Raw genomic sequence first — 17,908 nt, 5'->3', positions numbered from 1 at the left:
ATCAACAAATGATCCCAAACATACCTACCTTGAGGTTACCTTGAGGTGCTTCCGGGGCTTAGCGTCCCCGCGGCCCGGTCGTCGACCAGGCCTCCTGGTTGCCGGACTGATCAACCAGGCTGTTGGACGCGGCTGCTCGCAGCCTGACGTATGAGTCACAGCCTGGTTGATCAGGTATCCTTTGGAGGTGCTTATCCAGTTCTCTCTTGAACACTGTGAGGGGTCGGCCAGTTATGCCCCATAGGCCATAGAAGTGAACGATCACGTGTCACAAACCTTTTCAAACTATTTAGTTCTGTTTTTGAGGAAGGCAACTATCAGGAGAAAGAGCCAAGTCACCACGACTATATGGCACTGGGAAGGGATCAGGATAAGGATTTGGGATGGGACGGAGGGGTAAGGAATGGTGCCCAACCACTTAGACGGTCGGGGGATTAAACGCCGACCTGCATGAAGCGAGACCGTCGCTCTACCGTCTAGCCCAAGTGTGTTTGAGGAAGCAGACAGCTTACTGCGATATGATATACCAAGACTTAAACAAAAGGTTTCGAACATTGTTACACACAAAAGACATGAGAATAGAAGACCATTAACATGTCCAAGATGGACCGAAACGTCGTGGTTTCTCCATTTTCTGTTGTGTGGTTTGGTCACCTGGAGCCAGATTCACGAAAGCACGTACGCAAGGACTTACGAACCAGTACATCTCTTCTCAATCTTTGGCGGCTTTGTTTACAATTATTAAACAGTTAATGAGCTCCGAAGCACCAGGAGGCTGTTTATAACAATAACAACAGTTGATTGGCAAGTTTTCATGCTTGTAAACTGTTTAATAAATGTAACCAAAGCCGTCAAAGATTGAGGAAAGATGTACACGTTCGTAAGTGCTTGTGTAAGTGCATTCGTGAATCTGGCCCCATGTCTTCTGCTATCAATAAAATCACACATCTCTTTTATCTTTTTATCTTTTATCTTCAGCCAATTTACCTGTCTCTATTAGAAATTATATTATAAATTTTACTCGGTGTTGTTAATATATGATGTCATAGCCAATAAGACCTTGAGAACGGATTTGAAGTCATAGGTATCTTCTTTAAGGCTCCTGGAGGCTCTTTAAGGCTCCTGGAAGCTCCTTAGGGCTTTTGGAAGCTCCTTAAGGCTCCTTAAGGCTCCTGGAGGTTCCTAAAGGCTCCTTGAGGCTTTTTAAAGCTCCTTTAGGCTTCTTAAGGCTCCTGAAGCTTCCTTAAGGCTTCTGGAGGCTTCTTAAGGCTCCTAAAGCTTCCTTAAGGCTTCTGGAGGCTTCTTAAGGCTTCTGGAAGCTCCTTAAGACTTTTGGAAGCTCCTTAAGGCTCCTTAAGGCTCCTGGAGGTTCCTAAAGGCTCCTAGAAGCTCCTTAAGGCTTCTTAAGGCTTCTGGAGGTGCCTGGAGGCTTCTTAAGGCTCCTGGAGGCTCCTAAAGGCTCCTGGAAGCTCCTTAAGGCTCCTGGAGGCTCCTGGAGACCCCTTAAGGCTCCTGGAGGCTTCTTAAGGCTCCTGGAGGCTCCTTAAGGCTTCTTAAGGCTCCTGGAGGCTCTTTAAGGCTCCTGGAAGCTCCTTAAAACTCCTGAAAGCTCCTTAAGGCTCCTTAAAGCTCCTGGAGGTTCCTAAAGGCTCCTGGAGGCTCCTTAAGACTCCTGGAGGCTCCTTAAGGCTCCTTAAGGCTCCTGGAGGCTCCTTGAGGCACCTGGAGGTTTCTGATGACTCCTTGAGACTTCTTAAGGCTCCTGGAGGCTCCTTAAGGCTCCTGGAGGTTTCTGATGACTCCTTGAGACTTCTTAAGGCTCCTGGAGGCTCCTTAAGGCTCCTTGAAACTCCTTAAGGCTCTTTAAGGCACCTGGAAGCTCCTTAAGGCTCCTTAAGACTCCTGGAGCCTCTATGCTAGATCATATGACCTGTACAACATCAACTAATATCACGTCAAAATCCCTCGTAATATCCATGGTTATTTGACCTATAAAACGTCTTCTACAGGTAATGACATCACACCCTATACAAGGCATCAGCTTGTTTGATCAAACTATGACACTGAAATACAGATATATTATAAACTGCTATCCACACGTGCGTGGAAATAAACATTCCATTCACGTAAACTGCTGTGAGGTCAGTCACAGTCACTGTAGATAGATATAGCACTGCGATAGATGGCACTGTGGATAGATAGTCACTGTGTGGACCCTTGCAGTCTAGGACTCTAGGTGAATGGAATACAGATACCACCGTCCTACAGGTCCAGTACTATCTCCTGGTCCAGTATTATCTACAGGTCCAGTACTATCTTCTGGTCCAGTACCAAAAATAGTGAGAGGTTATTTTAAGCCTGAAATATATTTAGGACTAAAATGTACAATCTCGTTGGTCAATGAATTATTGTAGTGGCCTTAATAACCCTCCAGAGGTGGATAGGCTTTCAACCCTCCAGAGGTGGATAGGCTTTCAACCCTCCAGAGATGGATAGGCTTTCTATCCTCCAGAGGTGGATAGGCTTTCAACCCTCCAGAGGTGGATAGGCTTTCAACCCTCCAGAGGTGGATTGGCTTTCAACCCTCCAGAAGTGGATAGGCTTTCAACCCTCCAGAGATGGATAGGCTTTCTATCCTCCAGAGGTGGATAGGCTTTCAATCCTCCAGAGGTGGATAGGCTTTCAACCCTCCAGAGGTGGATAGGCTTTCAACCCTCCAGAGGTGGATTGGCTTTCAACCCTCCAGAAGTGGATAGGCTTTCAACCCTCCAGAGGTGGATAGGCTTTCAGTCCTCCAGAGGTGGATAGGCTTTCAATCCTCCAGAGCAGGATAGGCTTTCAACCCTCCAGAGCAGGATAGGCTTTCAACCCTCCAGAGGTGGATAGGCTTTCAGTCCTCCAGAGGTGGATAGGCTTTCAACCCTCCAGAGCAGGATAGGCTTTCAACCCTCCAGAGCAGGATAGGCTTTCAACCCTCCAGAGGTGGATAGGCTTTCAGTCCTCCAGAGGTGGATAGGCTTTCAACCCTCCAGAGCAGGATAGGCTTTCAACCCTCCAGAGCAGGATAGGCTTTCAACCCTCCAGAGGTGGATAGGCTTTCAACCCTCCAGAGGTGGATAGGCTTTCAACCCTCCAGAGGTGGATAGGCTTTCAACCCTCCAGAAGTGGATAGGCTTTCAACCCTCCAGAGCAGGATAGGCTTTCAACCCTCCAGAGGTGGATAGGCTTTCAACCCTCCAGAGGTGGATAGGCTTTCAACCCTCCAGAGGTGGATAGGCTTTCAACCCTCCAGAGGTGGATAGGCTTTCAATCCTCCAGAGGTGGATAAGCTTTCAACCCTCCAGAGATGGATAGGCTTTCTATCCTCCAGAGGTGGATAGGCTTTCAACCCTCCAGAGGTGGATAGGCTTTCAACCCTCCAGAGGTGGATAGGCTTTCAATCCTCCAACTGTGGACAGGCTTTCAACCCTCTAGAGGTGGATAGGCTTTCAACCCTCCAGAGGTGGATAGGCTTTCAATCCTCCAGAGGTGGATAGGCTTTCAATCCTCCAGAGGTGGATAGGCTTTCAGTCCTCCAGAGGTGGATAGGCTTTCAATCCTCCAGAGGTGGATAGGCTTTCAACCCTCTAGAGGTGGATAGGCTTTCAACCCTCCAGAGGTGGATAGGCTTTCAACCCTCCAGAGGTGGATAGGCTTTCAACCCTCCAGAGGTGGATAGGCTTTCAACCCTCCAGAGGTGGATAGGCTTTCAACCCTCCAGAGGTGGATAGGCTTTCAACACTGGGAACTAAAGCAGTTATTGTGCTTGTTCGGGGTCAAGAAAACACGAGATTATCATTATTTTGCCAAACTAAAGTGAGCATGTATTTCGTCGCAGCATTACTAAATACATGGCCAGAATACATGGCCCGAATACATGGCCAGAATACATGGCCCGAATACATGGGCCTGAATATTTTAACCTTGCTGGTCTTTGATGCGAGACATTCTTTTGTTTTGCCCTTCCTAAAAATGTTTATTTCAGGCTCAGGAAGTACGGGAGATTAAACACTGTGAGACTGGGGGGGGGGGGGCAAACCTGAAAGGGGGGGGGGGGTAAACACAGCTATGGGCGCATGCGCATGCCGAAGAGCGTGTGCACGAACGCAGGGGTTGTTTGAATTCCGTAGTTCATTCACTCGGATTGGTTGGTATAGAGGGCCGGTCTCTATTCTTTTCGTGTCGTTTCATCTCCGATAGTCCAAGTGGTTGGGCACTGTCCCATCCCTCCGTTCCTCTCTATCCAAGCTCATGTTCTATCCTGATTGATGGATAGGGATTAAGCTACCCCAAGAGGTGGCACGGGCATGAATATCCCCGTATGTGGAGGCTGTTTGGAGCCCTATTCTGTCCTCACATCGCATGTGTTACATTGTCATACCGGCCTAGAGCTCTCCGTCCGTCATCTCTCGTCTCCCTGTCTCAATAGTCATTATTGACTCGCCATAAGAGGTGAGGTTGTGGAAGAGACTTTATCGTCTTGTCATTGCCATCTATTGGCATTAATATACTCACCTAGCTGTTCCTTTGCGGGTTGTACATCAGCTCCTGTGTCCCCCCTCTCAGTCTCCACCATTCTTATTTTTCTACCATGAGCCCCATTTCCAATATTTTCCATTCTAGAATTCCTACCACTTGTTGGATTCCCATCACAGCACAGAATTTAATTGGCAGTTTGGGCACTATCCTTATTATCATTATCTATCATTATCATTATCTATCTATCCTTATCTATCCTATTATCATTATCATTATCTATCCTTATTATCATTAATTTTGCAACAATACTGCACGAGGTCATTGTATTTTGTTCCTGTCCATCTGCTACGAAGCTTTCGAGGTCTCTGTCTCACTCCAGGAGCCAAATTATGCAGGCGATGAGTCACAATAACGTGGCTAAAGTATGTTTACCAAACCACACACTAGAAGGTGAAGGGACGGCGACGTTTCGGTCCGTCCTGGACCATTCTCAAGTCGAAACGTCGTCGTCCCTTCACCTTTTAATGTGTGGTCTGGTCAACGAGCTAAAATATTTATATACTAAAAACTCTACTCTAATTTATATACTAAAAACTCTACTCTAATTTATATACTAAAAACTATTTATATACTGAAATGTTTTATCTTCTCTGGCTTGGTTTGATGAGAATTCTGTGAGATATATATATAAATAAGTAGAGATATAGGAATTGAGTAGAGATTGAGATGGAAAGGGAAGGGTAGTCATGAGAAAGCGTCAAACCATTACGACTATAGAGCTCTTGGAAGGGACCAGGATAAGGATTTGGGATGGGCCGGGGGGAAGTAATGGTGGCCAAACACTTGTATGGTCGGGGATTGAGCGCCAACCTGTATAGAAGCAAGACCGTCGCTCTACCGTCCAGACCAAGTAATTGGGCAGTGGAGACGGAGAGTTAGGAGTAGACACAGCAGCAGACAATTATGAGAAACAGATTTGCGAAGGAGATAAAGTTAACGGACGGTAGAGTTAAGAGCAAATAGAGTATTATCAAGTTCTCATTATACACATGTCTAAAATGTCCTTATCTTCATACACGTCTTGATCATCAGCTTGGTCTAGTTGGCAGAGTGACGGCCTTGCCTCTTGCAGGACCAGCGTTCAATCCCCGATGATCCAAGTAGTTGGGTCATGGTTCCATCACTCTACATCCTTATCCCAGCTCCTCACCTGTCCTCATATCCCTTCCATGTGTTATGTGGAGGTGTGGAGGCCACATTGACTTAGAACTTTCTCGTAATAATTTCTTATCTTGTAAGGTGTATCCTGTTACAAACACCTTGACTTTCACATTTGTTTTGGTACTAAACACGAAGGTTATTTTGACCAAACCACACACTAGAAAGTGAAAGGACGACGACGTTTCGGTCCGTCCTGGACCATTCTCAAGACAATCGACTTGAGAATGGTCCAGGACGGACCGAAACGGCGTCGTCCCTTCACTTTCTAGTGTGTGGTTTGGTCAACACACTTCAGCCACGTTATTGTGACTCATCGTCAGCACAAAGATCATTTAACATAACAGTCTCTAGTACACTTCTGCATCTTGAGATTATCGTGAGATGATTTCGGGGCTTTAGTGCCCCCGCGGCCCGGTCCTCCACCAGGCCTCCACCCCCAGGAAGCAGCGTGTGACAGCTGACTAACACCCAGGTACCTATTTTACTGCTAGGTAACAGGGGCATAGGGTGAAAGAAACTCTGCCCATTGTTTCTCGCCAGCGTCTGGGATTGAACCCAGGATTACACGTCCAGCGTGCTGTCCGCTCGGCCGACCGCCTGCATTCACAGATTTTGATAAACTGTTTCAGTGCTAGTTCAGTGACTCATAGTTCAGGTGCTTGAAGATTACTCTCACAGACGGAATCCTTCAAATACAAATATTTATGCCGGTAAAGTTCATACATACAAAGTGAGATACAAAAAGTTGAAGGATTTATAGATAGAGCACTAGTACATACAATGCCTAAGAATCAAGAATCAAGAGAAGAAAAGAAGAAAGAAGGAAGGAAAAAAAAGAGGGAAGGGGGCAGGAAAGAGAGAGGAAAGTGAGAGGAAATTTAAGAGACTGAATTGATTTCAATATTGTTGTTCTCTTCCAAGTTTTAATATCCGCCAGGGAGAGCGGCCTCGCCTCTCCAATTTTAATATTAAGGAGTTTCTGACGAGACAATATCGTGACCTCTTCCCTGAGAAATATTAGCTCCTATTATAATTTTATTTATATTATAGTGGAGTGAGGGGGGGGGGTCCCCCTCCCCTGAGTGGGGGGGTCCCCCTCCCCTGAGTGGGGGGGGGGTCCCCCTCCCCTGAGTGGGGGGGGGTCCCCTCCCCTGAGTGGAGGGGGGGAGGGGGATTCAGTGCCAATATTCTGACTGAGTGGATACTCAGGAGCAATATTGCAACTAAATAGTATTGACAAAGACACAATATTTCAATATTATGTCCGTGTCAATATCGCCACTTTGGCCTGAAGGTGTTAGCTGATTCGAATCCTATTCGAGCTGATTCGAATTCTATTCATGTTAAATTGGTAACTACATCGTGGGGATTCAGTGGGTAGAGCTGCGGGCCGTTGTGTATGTGTTCATGTCATTTAACAAGCTATAAGAAAGAATTCTTATATAGCTATAAGAATTCTCTTATATTCTTATATAAGAATAATAAGAATAATTCTTATATATAAGAATTCTGTTCTTATATATATATATATATAGCTTACAAGCTATAAGAATAAATTTGTATAAGAAACTATATGCAAATTGTGCATAATACAACGCTTACTAGGAGCATGCTAGTATTTATTTATTTATTTATATATATACAAGAAGGGACATTGGGATTCTGAGGATACATAGCATAGTAATTACAATCTTGTAAAGTCACTAGTACGCGCAGCGTTTCGGGCAGAAACGTAGGTAATTCAACAATCCTGGCATTGTTAATACCCTCAGCATACAGAATAACGACTTCGCTACCTTGCCTACTTCCAGATCTCGCTAAACAGCACAGGAAAATGACGACACCTCTACCGAGCTCTTCCTGCCCACCGCCTTACCCAATGTTTCATTGGTTTCTTTCCTCCTTATTCCTCTATTCCTTATCCTATGTTTGCCTCAATATTCTTTTGACCCGTCGCTCTCAACCCCACCCAACTTCACCTCTCCTATATGTGTACTTAACCCCAGAAGACATCTTTCACCAAATATGACTTGACTTCATATTCCGAATTAATTATTTTCTTGTTTAGAACTTCTCTTCTTCTCACTAGTGCTCTTGCATCTTGGTTTAATTGAACGAAGGTTTTTCCAAATATAATTGTTCGTTCGACTAGAAGAACAACAAATTAACTGTATAATTTTAGTTCATTATACTTATTATCATTTACATAACGTTTCGAACCTACATGGTTCATTCTCAAGTGAGGAGACAATTGTTGTTGTTTTAGATTTAGCTACTCAGAACGCAATGTCCATGTAGCATCTTACTACTAAGGAGGAGACAAGATGATTGATAAGGATTTATACAGGTCTCCTCTGTATAAATCAGAGGAGACCTCTGATTTATACCACCTGGAGGTCAGATACATAGAAAAATGTAATTCCCTTTTGTATGTACCTGATAAATGGTAAAAATCGGATGGTTCCTTGTACCGTAGGCCAGAGTGTGGCCCGGTCGACGGTAAAACCCAGGTTGCACTTCAGATTGGGACCTCCAGAACACCCTAGTAAATTCAGTCGAATTCCGGATTGGTCGACTTTTGTACCATCATGACCGAGTCAGTTAAGGCAGGTGTCTGGGAATCGCCAGAACGCTGGTTCAAGTCCCTCCATTGGTTCAAAATGATTTTCATTGATATATCGAGACATTTGGATTTATTATACGTAAGGAGTAAGATATGTGTGTTTATAGGGACCCTCAACCACGAAGAAAAGAATGTATGCTGTGAGGCAGTGAATGAGGCAGTGAATGAGGCAGAGAGTGAGACAGAGAGTGAGACAGTGAGGCAGAGAGTGAGACAGAGAGTGAGACAGAGAGTGAGACAGTGAGGCAGAGAGTGAGGCAGAGAGTGAGGCAGAGAGTGAGACAGAGAGTGAGACAGTGAGGCAGAGAGTGAGACAGAGAGTGAGACAGAGAGTGAGACAGTGAGGCAGAGAGTGAGACAGAGAGTGAGACAGAGTGAGACAGTGAGGCAGTGAATGAGGCAGTGAATGAGGCAGAGAGTGAGACAGAGAGTGAGACAGTGAGGCAGAGAGTGAGGCAGAGAGTGAGACAGAGAGTGAGACAGTGAGACAGAGAGTGAGGCAGAGAGAGAAGCAGTGTGAGGCGCGCCAACACACAATGAAACTGACACTGAGAGTAAGCCGTTGAGAGCACTCTCAGAGTACGGCTTTAATACTTCTTCAGTTTCTGCTCCAGCAGTCTATTGTGTGACGCCCTCTTGGACCCTTCTCACTCTCTCACCCACTCTCTCACTCTCTCCTTCCCCTCCCTGTGACTGCCTTTCTGAGCACCCCCAACTCTCACAGTCTCGCTCATATCCTCTGCAACACCATTCCTTACTTTGCAATACCATTCCCTACTTTGCAATACCATTCCCTACTTTGCAATACCATTTCCTACTTTGCAATACCATTCCCTACTTTGCAATACCATTCCTTACTTTGTAACACCATTCCTTACTTTGTAACACCATTCCTTACTTTGTAACACCATTCCTTACTTTGTAACACCATTCGCTGCCTTTCACCACCATAATAACACACATGATCTGTAGGAAGCTGGGTAAAAGCGACTACTAATTTAAGCAGACATTACCTGTCCGTAGACACGCCATCCCAACTAACACACAACCTAACCACAACATTTCTAACGGTATTGTATTAAAAATACAATATTTTGAATGCTTTGCAAGCAGCTTGCAATGCAGCTTCTATTGCATCCTGCATGACATGCAGACACTTCATCGGAGGTCTCTAAATTTAACGTGAAAAATCAGGCTTAGCAACATTTCTAACAAAAAAATCCTTAAATACAATAACAATCCTTAAATACAATAAATACAGTAATAATACAATAGAACATAGGATTGTATGTAACAATACATACAATCCTATGTTCATTTATGGAGATTACAGCAATAATCTCCATAAATGAACATAGACAAGATATTGAAGAAATTTATCGTTGTCTATTAAATATCTCCTCCAAAAGCCATGAGGGGGGATAAAAAAAAAAGGTATACAAAAGGACAATATTACTCGTGACTGCAGGAAAGCCCAAGCACTCCAAAACTGCTTCTTATTTGCATAAACAGGAATGGCTCTTCTTTCTCACCTTCCCTAGCGGCCTGGGGAAGACTAGATCAGGTCTCTCGCCCGCACACACAAAAACCTTCAATGCATTATTATTTTTTCCCCCTTTCAACATTTCGCAGCACTAAAATATTCTCAGATGTTCTTTTAATATTCACAAAAGAGGATCTTCACGAATCGAGCCACGTAAAAGTTATTGAGTTTTGTGTTGCGTTTAAGTCTACAGAAGACTCAGGCGAGGTGTGGGATCCGTGAGTAGGTTATTAGCACAGAGACGAGGAGAAAACCCTCGCAATGTCTGTGTTAAATAATTAATGAACAGTGGTCTTAAGGCGACAAAGAAAATGGTGTGTAGGAGACAGGGTTTTCTCCTTAGCAGCTGCGTTGTCTGTGTCCAACAGGAGAGATAGAAACAGAAAGAGAAACAGAGAAACAACAAAATAAACATATATTAAAATATTGTAAATATGTCGTTATTCCTTGCTTGCTTTACCGTCTACAATGATGTATAATACACTGAAGATTGTGTTAATGCTTCCAGGTTCTAATAATGCAAATTAGTGATATATGCAACATGACAGATCATAAACGCCAGGTTCAGTGATCTTGACTAGTGTGATCTATCAGGCTGTTGGGTTACGCGCTCACAATGCTCTCCTATACATCATTTCATAGGTATCGGGTTGGACAAAAATGTATACATGAATCTTGCAAACACGACTGTTGACAGTTTCGCTGTTATTGGTCGTGGTGCTGCTGTTGTTGTTGGTCGTGCTGCTGCTGCTGCTGCTGCTGCTGTTGGTCGTGCTGTTGTTGTTGGCCGTGCTGCTGCTGCTGCTGCTGCTGTTGTTGGTCGTGCTGCTGCTGCTGCTGCTGCTGCTGTTGGTCGTGCTGCTGCTGCTGCTGCTGCTGCTGTTGGTCGGGCTGCTGCTGCTGTTGGCCGTGCTGCTGCTGCTGCTGCTGCTGCTGTTGTTGGTCGTGCTGCTGCTGCTGCTGCTGTTGTTGTTGGTCGTGCTGCTGCTGCTGCTGCTGCTGCTGTTGGTCGGGCTGCTGCTGCTGTTGGCCGTGCTGCTGCTGTTGCTGCTGCTGTTGTTGGTCGTGCTGTTGCTGTTGTTGGTCGTGCTGCTGCTGTTGCTGCTGCTGTTGTTGGTCGTGCTGTTGCTGTTGTTGGTCGTGCTGCTGCTGCTGCTGCTGCTGTTGTTGGTCGTGCTGTTGCTGTTGTTGGCCGTGCTGCTGCTGCTGCTGCTGCTGTTGCTGTTGTTGGTCGGGCTGCTGCTGCTGTTGGCCGTGCTGCTGCTGCTGCTGTTGTTGGTCGGGCTGCTGCTGCTGTTGGCCGTGCTGCTGCTGCTGCTGCTGCTGTTGGCCGTGCTGCTGCTGCTGCTGCTGCTGCTGCTGCTGTTGGCCGTGCTGCTGCTGCTGCTGCTGCTGTTGGCCGTGCTGCTGCTGCTGCTGCTGTTGGCCGTGCTGCTGCTGCTGCTGCTGTTGGCCGTGCTGCTGCTGCTGCTGCTGCTGTTGGCCGTGCTGCTGCTGCTGCTGTTGGCCGTGCTGCTGCTGCTGCTGCTGTTGTTGGTCGGGCTGCTGCTGCTGTTGGCCGTGCTGCTGCTGCTGCTGCTGTTGTTGGTCGGGCTGCTGCTGCTGTTGGCTGTGCTGCTGCTGCTGCTGCTGTTGGATATGACGCTTGTCAGTACAACTGACGCTTCGCTGCAGCTGCTGACGGTAATGGCCTCGTTACTGTTGCGGTTAACGCTGCACTGGAGTTATAATGGCTGTTGAAGCTGCCGTTGTTGCAAGGCCCGTTCTCTGTTGTCCCTTTTGGGGCCTATCTTGTTATTGATTGTTATTGCTGATGTGTTCATTGTGATTGTTTGATCATGGCTTGGTTGACACTATCACTATCAGAGAAAGTACAGCACCATCCTTACACTATTAGTGTAGGTACAGACCCACCATCACACTGTCACACTGTGGTGTGAAGATGAGCCACTGAGGCGTCACAAGTGGAGTCCCGCAGGGGTCAGTCCTTGGACCTATACTGTTTCAGATGTATGTAAATGATCTCCCAGAGGGTATAGACTTGTTTCTTTCAATGTTTGCTGATGATGCCAAAATTATGAGGAGGATTAAAACAGAGGAAGATAGTAGGAGGCTACAAGATGACCTAGACAAACTGATTGAAAGGTCCAACAAATGGCTACTAAAGTTCAACCCGAGTATATGTAAGGTAATGAAACTAGGTGGTGGAAACAGGAGTCCAGATACAGGATACCGAATGGGAGATGAAGTCCTTCATGAAACGGACAGAAAGATCTAGGAGTTGATATCACGCCAAACCTGTCTCCTGAACCCCACATAAAAAGAATAACATCTGCGGCGTATGCAAGGCTGGCTAACATCAGAACTGCCTTCGGGAACCTGTGCAAAGAATCATTCAGAACCTTGTGTACCACATATGTAAGACCAATCCTGGAGTATGCGGCCCCAGCATGGAACCCGTACCTTGTCAAGCACAAGATGAAGCTGGAAAAAGTTCATTGGTGTGCCACTAGGGTAGTCCCAGAACTAAGAGGCATGAGTTACGAGGAAAGGCCGCGTGAAATGCACCTTACGACACTGGAATACAGAAGAGTAAAGTAAGACATTATCACTACCTACAAAATCCTCAGGGGTATTGACAGAGTAGACTAGGATAAACTATTCAACACTGATGGGACACGAACAAGGGGATACAGGTGGAAACTGAGTACCCAAATGAGCCACAGGGACGTTAGAAGGAACTTTTTTAGTATCAGAGTAGTTAACAGATGGAATGCATTAGACAGTGATGTGGTGGAGGCTGACTCCATACACAGTTTCAAATGTAGATATGATAGACCCCAGTAGGCTCAGGAATCAATACACCTTTTGATTGATAGTTGAGAGGCGGGACCAAAGAGCCAGACCTCAACCTCCGCCAGTACAACTAGGTGAGTACACTATCAGTTTAGGTAATATTGTCTAATAATAACGTCACAATTTTGATAACAATGAAAACCGGGCCCTTGCAACATGTACCATGGAGAGAGGCGGGTGTAGATAATATAATGGATCGCTTGGCACAATCCCCGTAGCGCTAACATTATGCTCAACTTATGCTAACGTGAGCATGAGCAAGACATCACCGGAGTTAAAGATAGAACCATTTCCTCCCTAAGTTTACCCTTCCGTTCCTCCCCTAATGTCTCAGTTACCTTGCCGGTCCTCCCCTAGTCCCCCCCTAGTTACCTCCCTATAGTCTTTTAGTTACCTCACTAGCCTCTCAAAATCCCTCAATACAGAGCCCCTGAATTTCCCCCTTATCTCCCTAGCCGCCCAAGTCCCAAGGAAATGTGACGATTCTAGATTGGATATACATTTGTGGATTAATGGAACTGTGTGCATATTGTAATAGACACAGGCTCCATGGAGGGCTCACTCGCAGACATATATATATATATATATATATATATATATATATATATATATATATATATATATATATTTTATAGTGAAAGTGAGTGTTAATGAGAGTGAAAGAGAATGAGTGTGAGAGTGTTGATGTGTGTGTTTGTACGTGTGTGTGTGTACGTGTGTGTTTTTTTATGAGAGAGAGAGAGAGAGAGAGACAGAGAGAGAGAGAGAGAGAGAGAGAGAGAGAGACAGAGAGAGAGAGAGAGAGAGAGAGAGAGAGAGAGAGAGAGAGAGAGAGAGAGAGAGACAGACAGACAGACAGACAGAGAGAGAGAGTTTATCAGTGTGTTCAACCTAACAGTATTGTTGGTGTGGTCTTGCCTGCCTCTGGCTCACTGTAGTCTGAGAGAGAGATAATACATTTCAATTGTGGAGCTTTGTTTTCCACTTTACACTAAACCTTTCGATTTTATTTGATCTTAGTCTTCAACCTTTATCTGGCTTGTGGCTTCCAAAATCACGTTTTTTTCGGAGAGCCGAGCTAGTGTGTGTGTGTGTGTGTGTGTGTGTGTGTGTGTGTGTGTGTGTGTGTGTGTGTGTGTGTGTGTGTGTGTGTGTGTGTGTGTGTGTGTGTGTGTGTGTGTGTGATAGAGCGACGGTCTCTCTATTCTTGCAGGTCGGCGTTCGATCCCCGACGGTCCAAGTACTTGGGAACCGGTTTCTTTCCTCCGTCACTTCCCAGCTCCTTGTTCTCGTAACCCTTCCAAGTGCTTGACAGTAAGGTACACGGAAAGAGAATTGTGGAGAATGATGATTTGGGAAGCGGAGGGTAGGAAAATTCCCTCCCTTGGTTGATAGCTGAAAAGCCATCATATTCATATTCAAAAGCCTAACAAATTCATATAGTATCATGTATGTTTAATCTTACCTCTGTGTACATGCATTACTTCTGTATACATGCATTATTACCCATGTATATGTGTATTATTACCTCGGCCCTTCACCGGGTCAGCTATACATTTCCTGTCATATATTTCATTCTGATAAATTGTGAAAATAACATTGTGAAAATTTGGGACATAACCCTTGAATATATTTTATGTATTGATTATAATATATATATTTCTCTCGCTACGCCAAGGATGACGTTTGGATAATCCCAAGGATTGAGTAGTTTTATTGACGCTTAAAATACAGTAAAAATCCCTTGTGTTCCGTTTTACTTTCTGATATCTCTCCTAACTCGTGAACACACAGAACAGACTAACACGATGTTCTCGCACATTACTGTAACCAGCGTACGTATCGTAACGTGTTATGGAGAACAGAGGGCTCACGAAAATCCTCAGTTTTGATGCATCAGTTAGGTTAGGGTGGGTAAAGTTTGGTTAGGTAAGGTTTGGCTAGGTAAGGTTTGGCTAGGTAAGGTTTGGATAGGTAAGGTTAGGTTAGGTTTGGTTAGGTAAGGTTTGGTTAGGTCAGGTTAGGTTAGGTAAGGTTAGGTTAAGTAAGGTTAGGTTAGGTTAGGTAAGGTTAGGTTAGGTAAGGTTTGGTTAGGTAAGGTTTGGTTAGGTAAGGTTTGGTTAGGTAAGGTTAGGTTAGGTTTGGTTAGATTACGTTAGGTAGGGTTTGGTTTCGATAGGGTAGGTTAAATTATGTTAGGTATAATTAGGTTACGATCGACTTGAGAATGGTCCAGGACGGACCGAAACATCGTCGTCTCTTCACTTTCTAGTGTGTGATTTGCTCAACATGGCTAGTTTAGATTAGGTTAGATTAGGTTAGATTAGATTAGATTGGAATTCCAAACCAACACAAGATGATTCTAAACAGAGAACCATTGGTGTTGAGTCCCTTACCGTAAAGATTCTCAAACTACCCAATCATATAAGACGTCAATCGTTACGTCTATGACACGTTACCACCTGTTGCTTATTCTGTGAGGTGCTTGTGTCTTGAGACCTTGTGAGTGAGTATTAAGAACCAATGAGGGAAATGAGAAAAAGAGGTGAGGGATAAAGAGAGGTGAGAGATAAAGAGAGGTGAGAGATAAAGAGAGGTGAGAGATAAAGAGAGGTGAGAGAGGGAGAAGAGGAGCGTGGGAGAGAATGAGGGAGAGAAATGAAACTACGTAAAGGAGCATAAGAGAATGGAGTAAAAGGTAGAAAGTTCACTGGAAAATTAAGTGTGAATATGAGGACGACAGAAAGGAGACAAACAAAAGGTGGAGAGGGCGAAGGGTAGTTGTTGATGTAGAGGGTGAGGAGAATAAGAGTAAAGAGAGCAAGGATATGAAGGGAATAAAGAGGAGACCAAGAGTGTGGAGGCCAAGAGTGTGGAGGCCAAGAGTGTGGAGGCCAAGAGTGTGGAGGCCAAGAGTGTGGAGGCCAAGAGTGTGGAGACCAAGAGTGTGGAAGCCAAGAGTGTGGAAGCCAAGAGTGTGGAAGCCAAGAGTGTGGAAGCCAAGAGTGTGAAGACCAAGAGTGTGGAAGCCAAGAGTGTGAAGACCAAGAGTGTGGAAGCCAAGAGTGTGAAGACCAAGAGTGTGGAGGCCAAGAGTGTGGAGGCCAAGAGTGTGGAAGCCAAGAGTGTGTAAGCCAAGAGTGTGGAGGCCAAAAGTGTAGAAGCCAAGAGTGTGGAGGCCAAGAGTGTGAAGACCAAGAGTGTGGAAGCCAAGAGTATGGAAGCCAAGAGTATATTAAGTCACAGATAAACCCATCAACCGGAATATCAACATCAAGGTAATTACGACAGGTAGGCCTGAAAACAACAAACTAACCCTGGCATTGCAAAAGGCACTGGGAGGCGTTGCCTGCGGGTCATGCAAGCTGTAATTGACCCCGATGTGAGGCCAGGCAAAGTTCTTAATGGAATCGGTAAGTTAATTAAGAAGTTGCATGTGGAATTTCTTGTGCCGAATTTTATTGTCTTGGGTCTGTTGTAATTACAGTAAGTTTATTAGTGTGTGAGACTGGAGGAAGTGTAAGTGGGAGAGAGAGAGAGAGAGAGAGAGAGAGAGAGAGAGAGAGAGAGAGAGAGAGAGAGAGAGAGAGAGAGAGAGAGAGAGAGAGAGAGAGAGACAGACAGACAGACAGACAGACAGACAGACAGACAGACAGACAGACAGACAGGAATGATTCCCCAATGTTTTGTAAATTAAAGAAAATCTGACAACGCTTCCCCATTTGACACAAGGAAGGTCTTAAAAAATATACACTCCAGCCTGGTCGACGACCGGGCCGCGGGGACGCTAAGCCCCGGAAGCACCTCAAGGTAACCTCAAGGTATCCTCCAGGTCCTCCTCTTGACCAACACTGCTCATAGCTGTAACAAGGAAAAAAAAAGGATTTTATAAAAGCCTCGAACGATTACCATATTCTGTTTTCCAAACAGAAAACAGGTTCCAGAATGCCAAGGTGGTGAGCTGTGCCAGTCGAGGTCGCGAGAACTTCTGCATAATTCACAATATTCAGGGACCTGATTGACTCTTCAGAAAATGGTGAGGGTCGGCCCTGACAGTGAAAGATGGAGGGAGGGGTTGTTACAATCATGAAGAACGTGTGTAGTGAAGATTTGCATTGAATATATAAATATATATATATATATATATATATATATATATATATATATATATATATATATATATATATATATATATATATATATATATATATATATATATATATATATATATCGCTTTAAAAGAGACTAACGTCGTCTATGCCTTCAAATGCCCACTTGGGGACTGTAAGCTCCAAAAAACCCAGTATATAGGCAAGACAACAACTTCTCTTTCTAGGCGTTTAACGATGCATAAGCAACAGGGCTCCATTAAGGAACATATAATCTCTTCCCACAACCAAACCATCGCCAGAGAAATCCTAGTAAACAACACAGAAATCATCGATAGATACAGCGATAGCAGGCGGCTTGACGTTTGCGAGGCACTACACATCAAGAAGTCAACACCAGCAATCAACAGCCAATTATTGCACAACTATATTCTACCCACCTCAAGACTCCGCTCCAATATAGAAGCATCAAGAAATATGGACCAATAGGCTTTCTACAAACACTTCTATTCAATATCCATTGTTTCGTGTTCTGTCTTGTGTTGATGAAATTAATACCCTATTAATACTCTTGTTCTGTCTTGTGTTGATGAAATTAATACCCTATTAATACCACATTTTGTTCTGTCTTGTGTTAATGCCACATCACCCCTTCCACCTCACTCAAATGTAGATATAAAATCGGAGATACGTAAGTTCTATTCAGTTGTGTATTTGTGAACTAAAGTCTTTGAAAATGTAATAAGTTTTACGAAACGCGCCCGTGTCGCGTCAGACTAGAAATAAAAATGAATTTTGGAGAATTGATTTTTGATTTACCTCCAACAGTGAAGCGTAATGTACGAAAGATTGAGAAAATTCGTGTTAGAATTATTAATCTTACTTTTTCGGTCATATTTAATAATATATGTCTACAGGAAAGACTGCTACCAAAATATACTAATATATTGGCCAATATATATATATATATATATATATATATATATATATATATATATATATATATATATATATATATATATATATATATATATATAT

The 17,908-nt window shown here is 44.3% G+C and overlaps 1 protein-coding gene across 1 annotated transcript; it reads left to right on the top strand.

Moving 5' to 3' along the window:
- The first annotated feature begins 15,284 nt into the window (after positions 1 to 15,284).
- LOC138370485 (neurofilament medium polypeptide-like) lies at positions 15,285 to 15,894 on the top strand. The gene is made up of 2 exons (XM_069334855.1): positions 15,285 to 15,306; positions 15,596 to 15,894. The coding sequence occupies exons 1-2, from the start codon at positions 15,285 to 15,287 to the stop codon at positions 15,892 to 15,894; spliced, it is 321 nt and encodes a 106-aa protein (XP_069190956.1).
- The last annotated feature ends 2,014 nt before the right edge of the window (positions 15,895 to 17,908 follow it).

The sequence above is a fragment of the Procambarus clarkii genome, chromosome 4, assembly GCF_040958095.1.
Source record: "Procambarus clarkii isolate CNS0578487 chromosome 4, FALCON_Pclarkii_2.0, whole genome shotgun sequence".
Taxonomy (NCBI): domain Eukaryota; kingdom Metazoa; phylum Arthropoda; class Malacostraca; order Decapoda; family Cambaridae; genus Procambarus; species Procambarus clarkii.
Note: the sequence above shows the minus strand (reverse complement) of the source record. Positions and strands in the feature narration are given on the sequence as shown.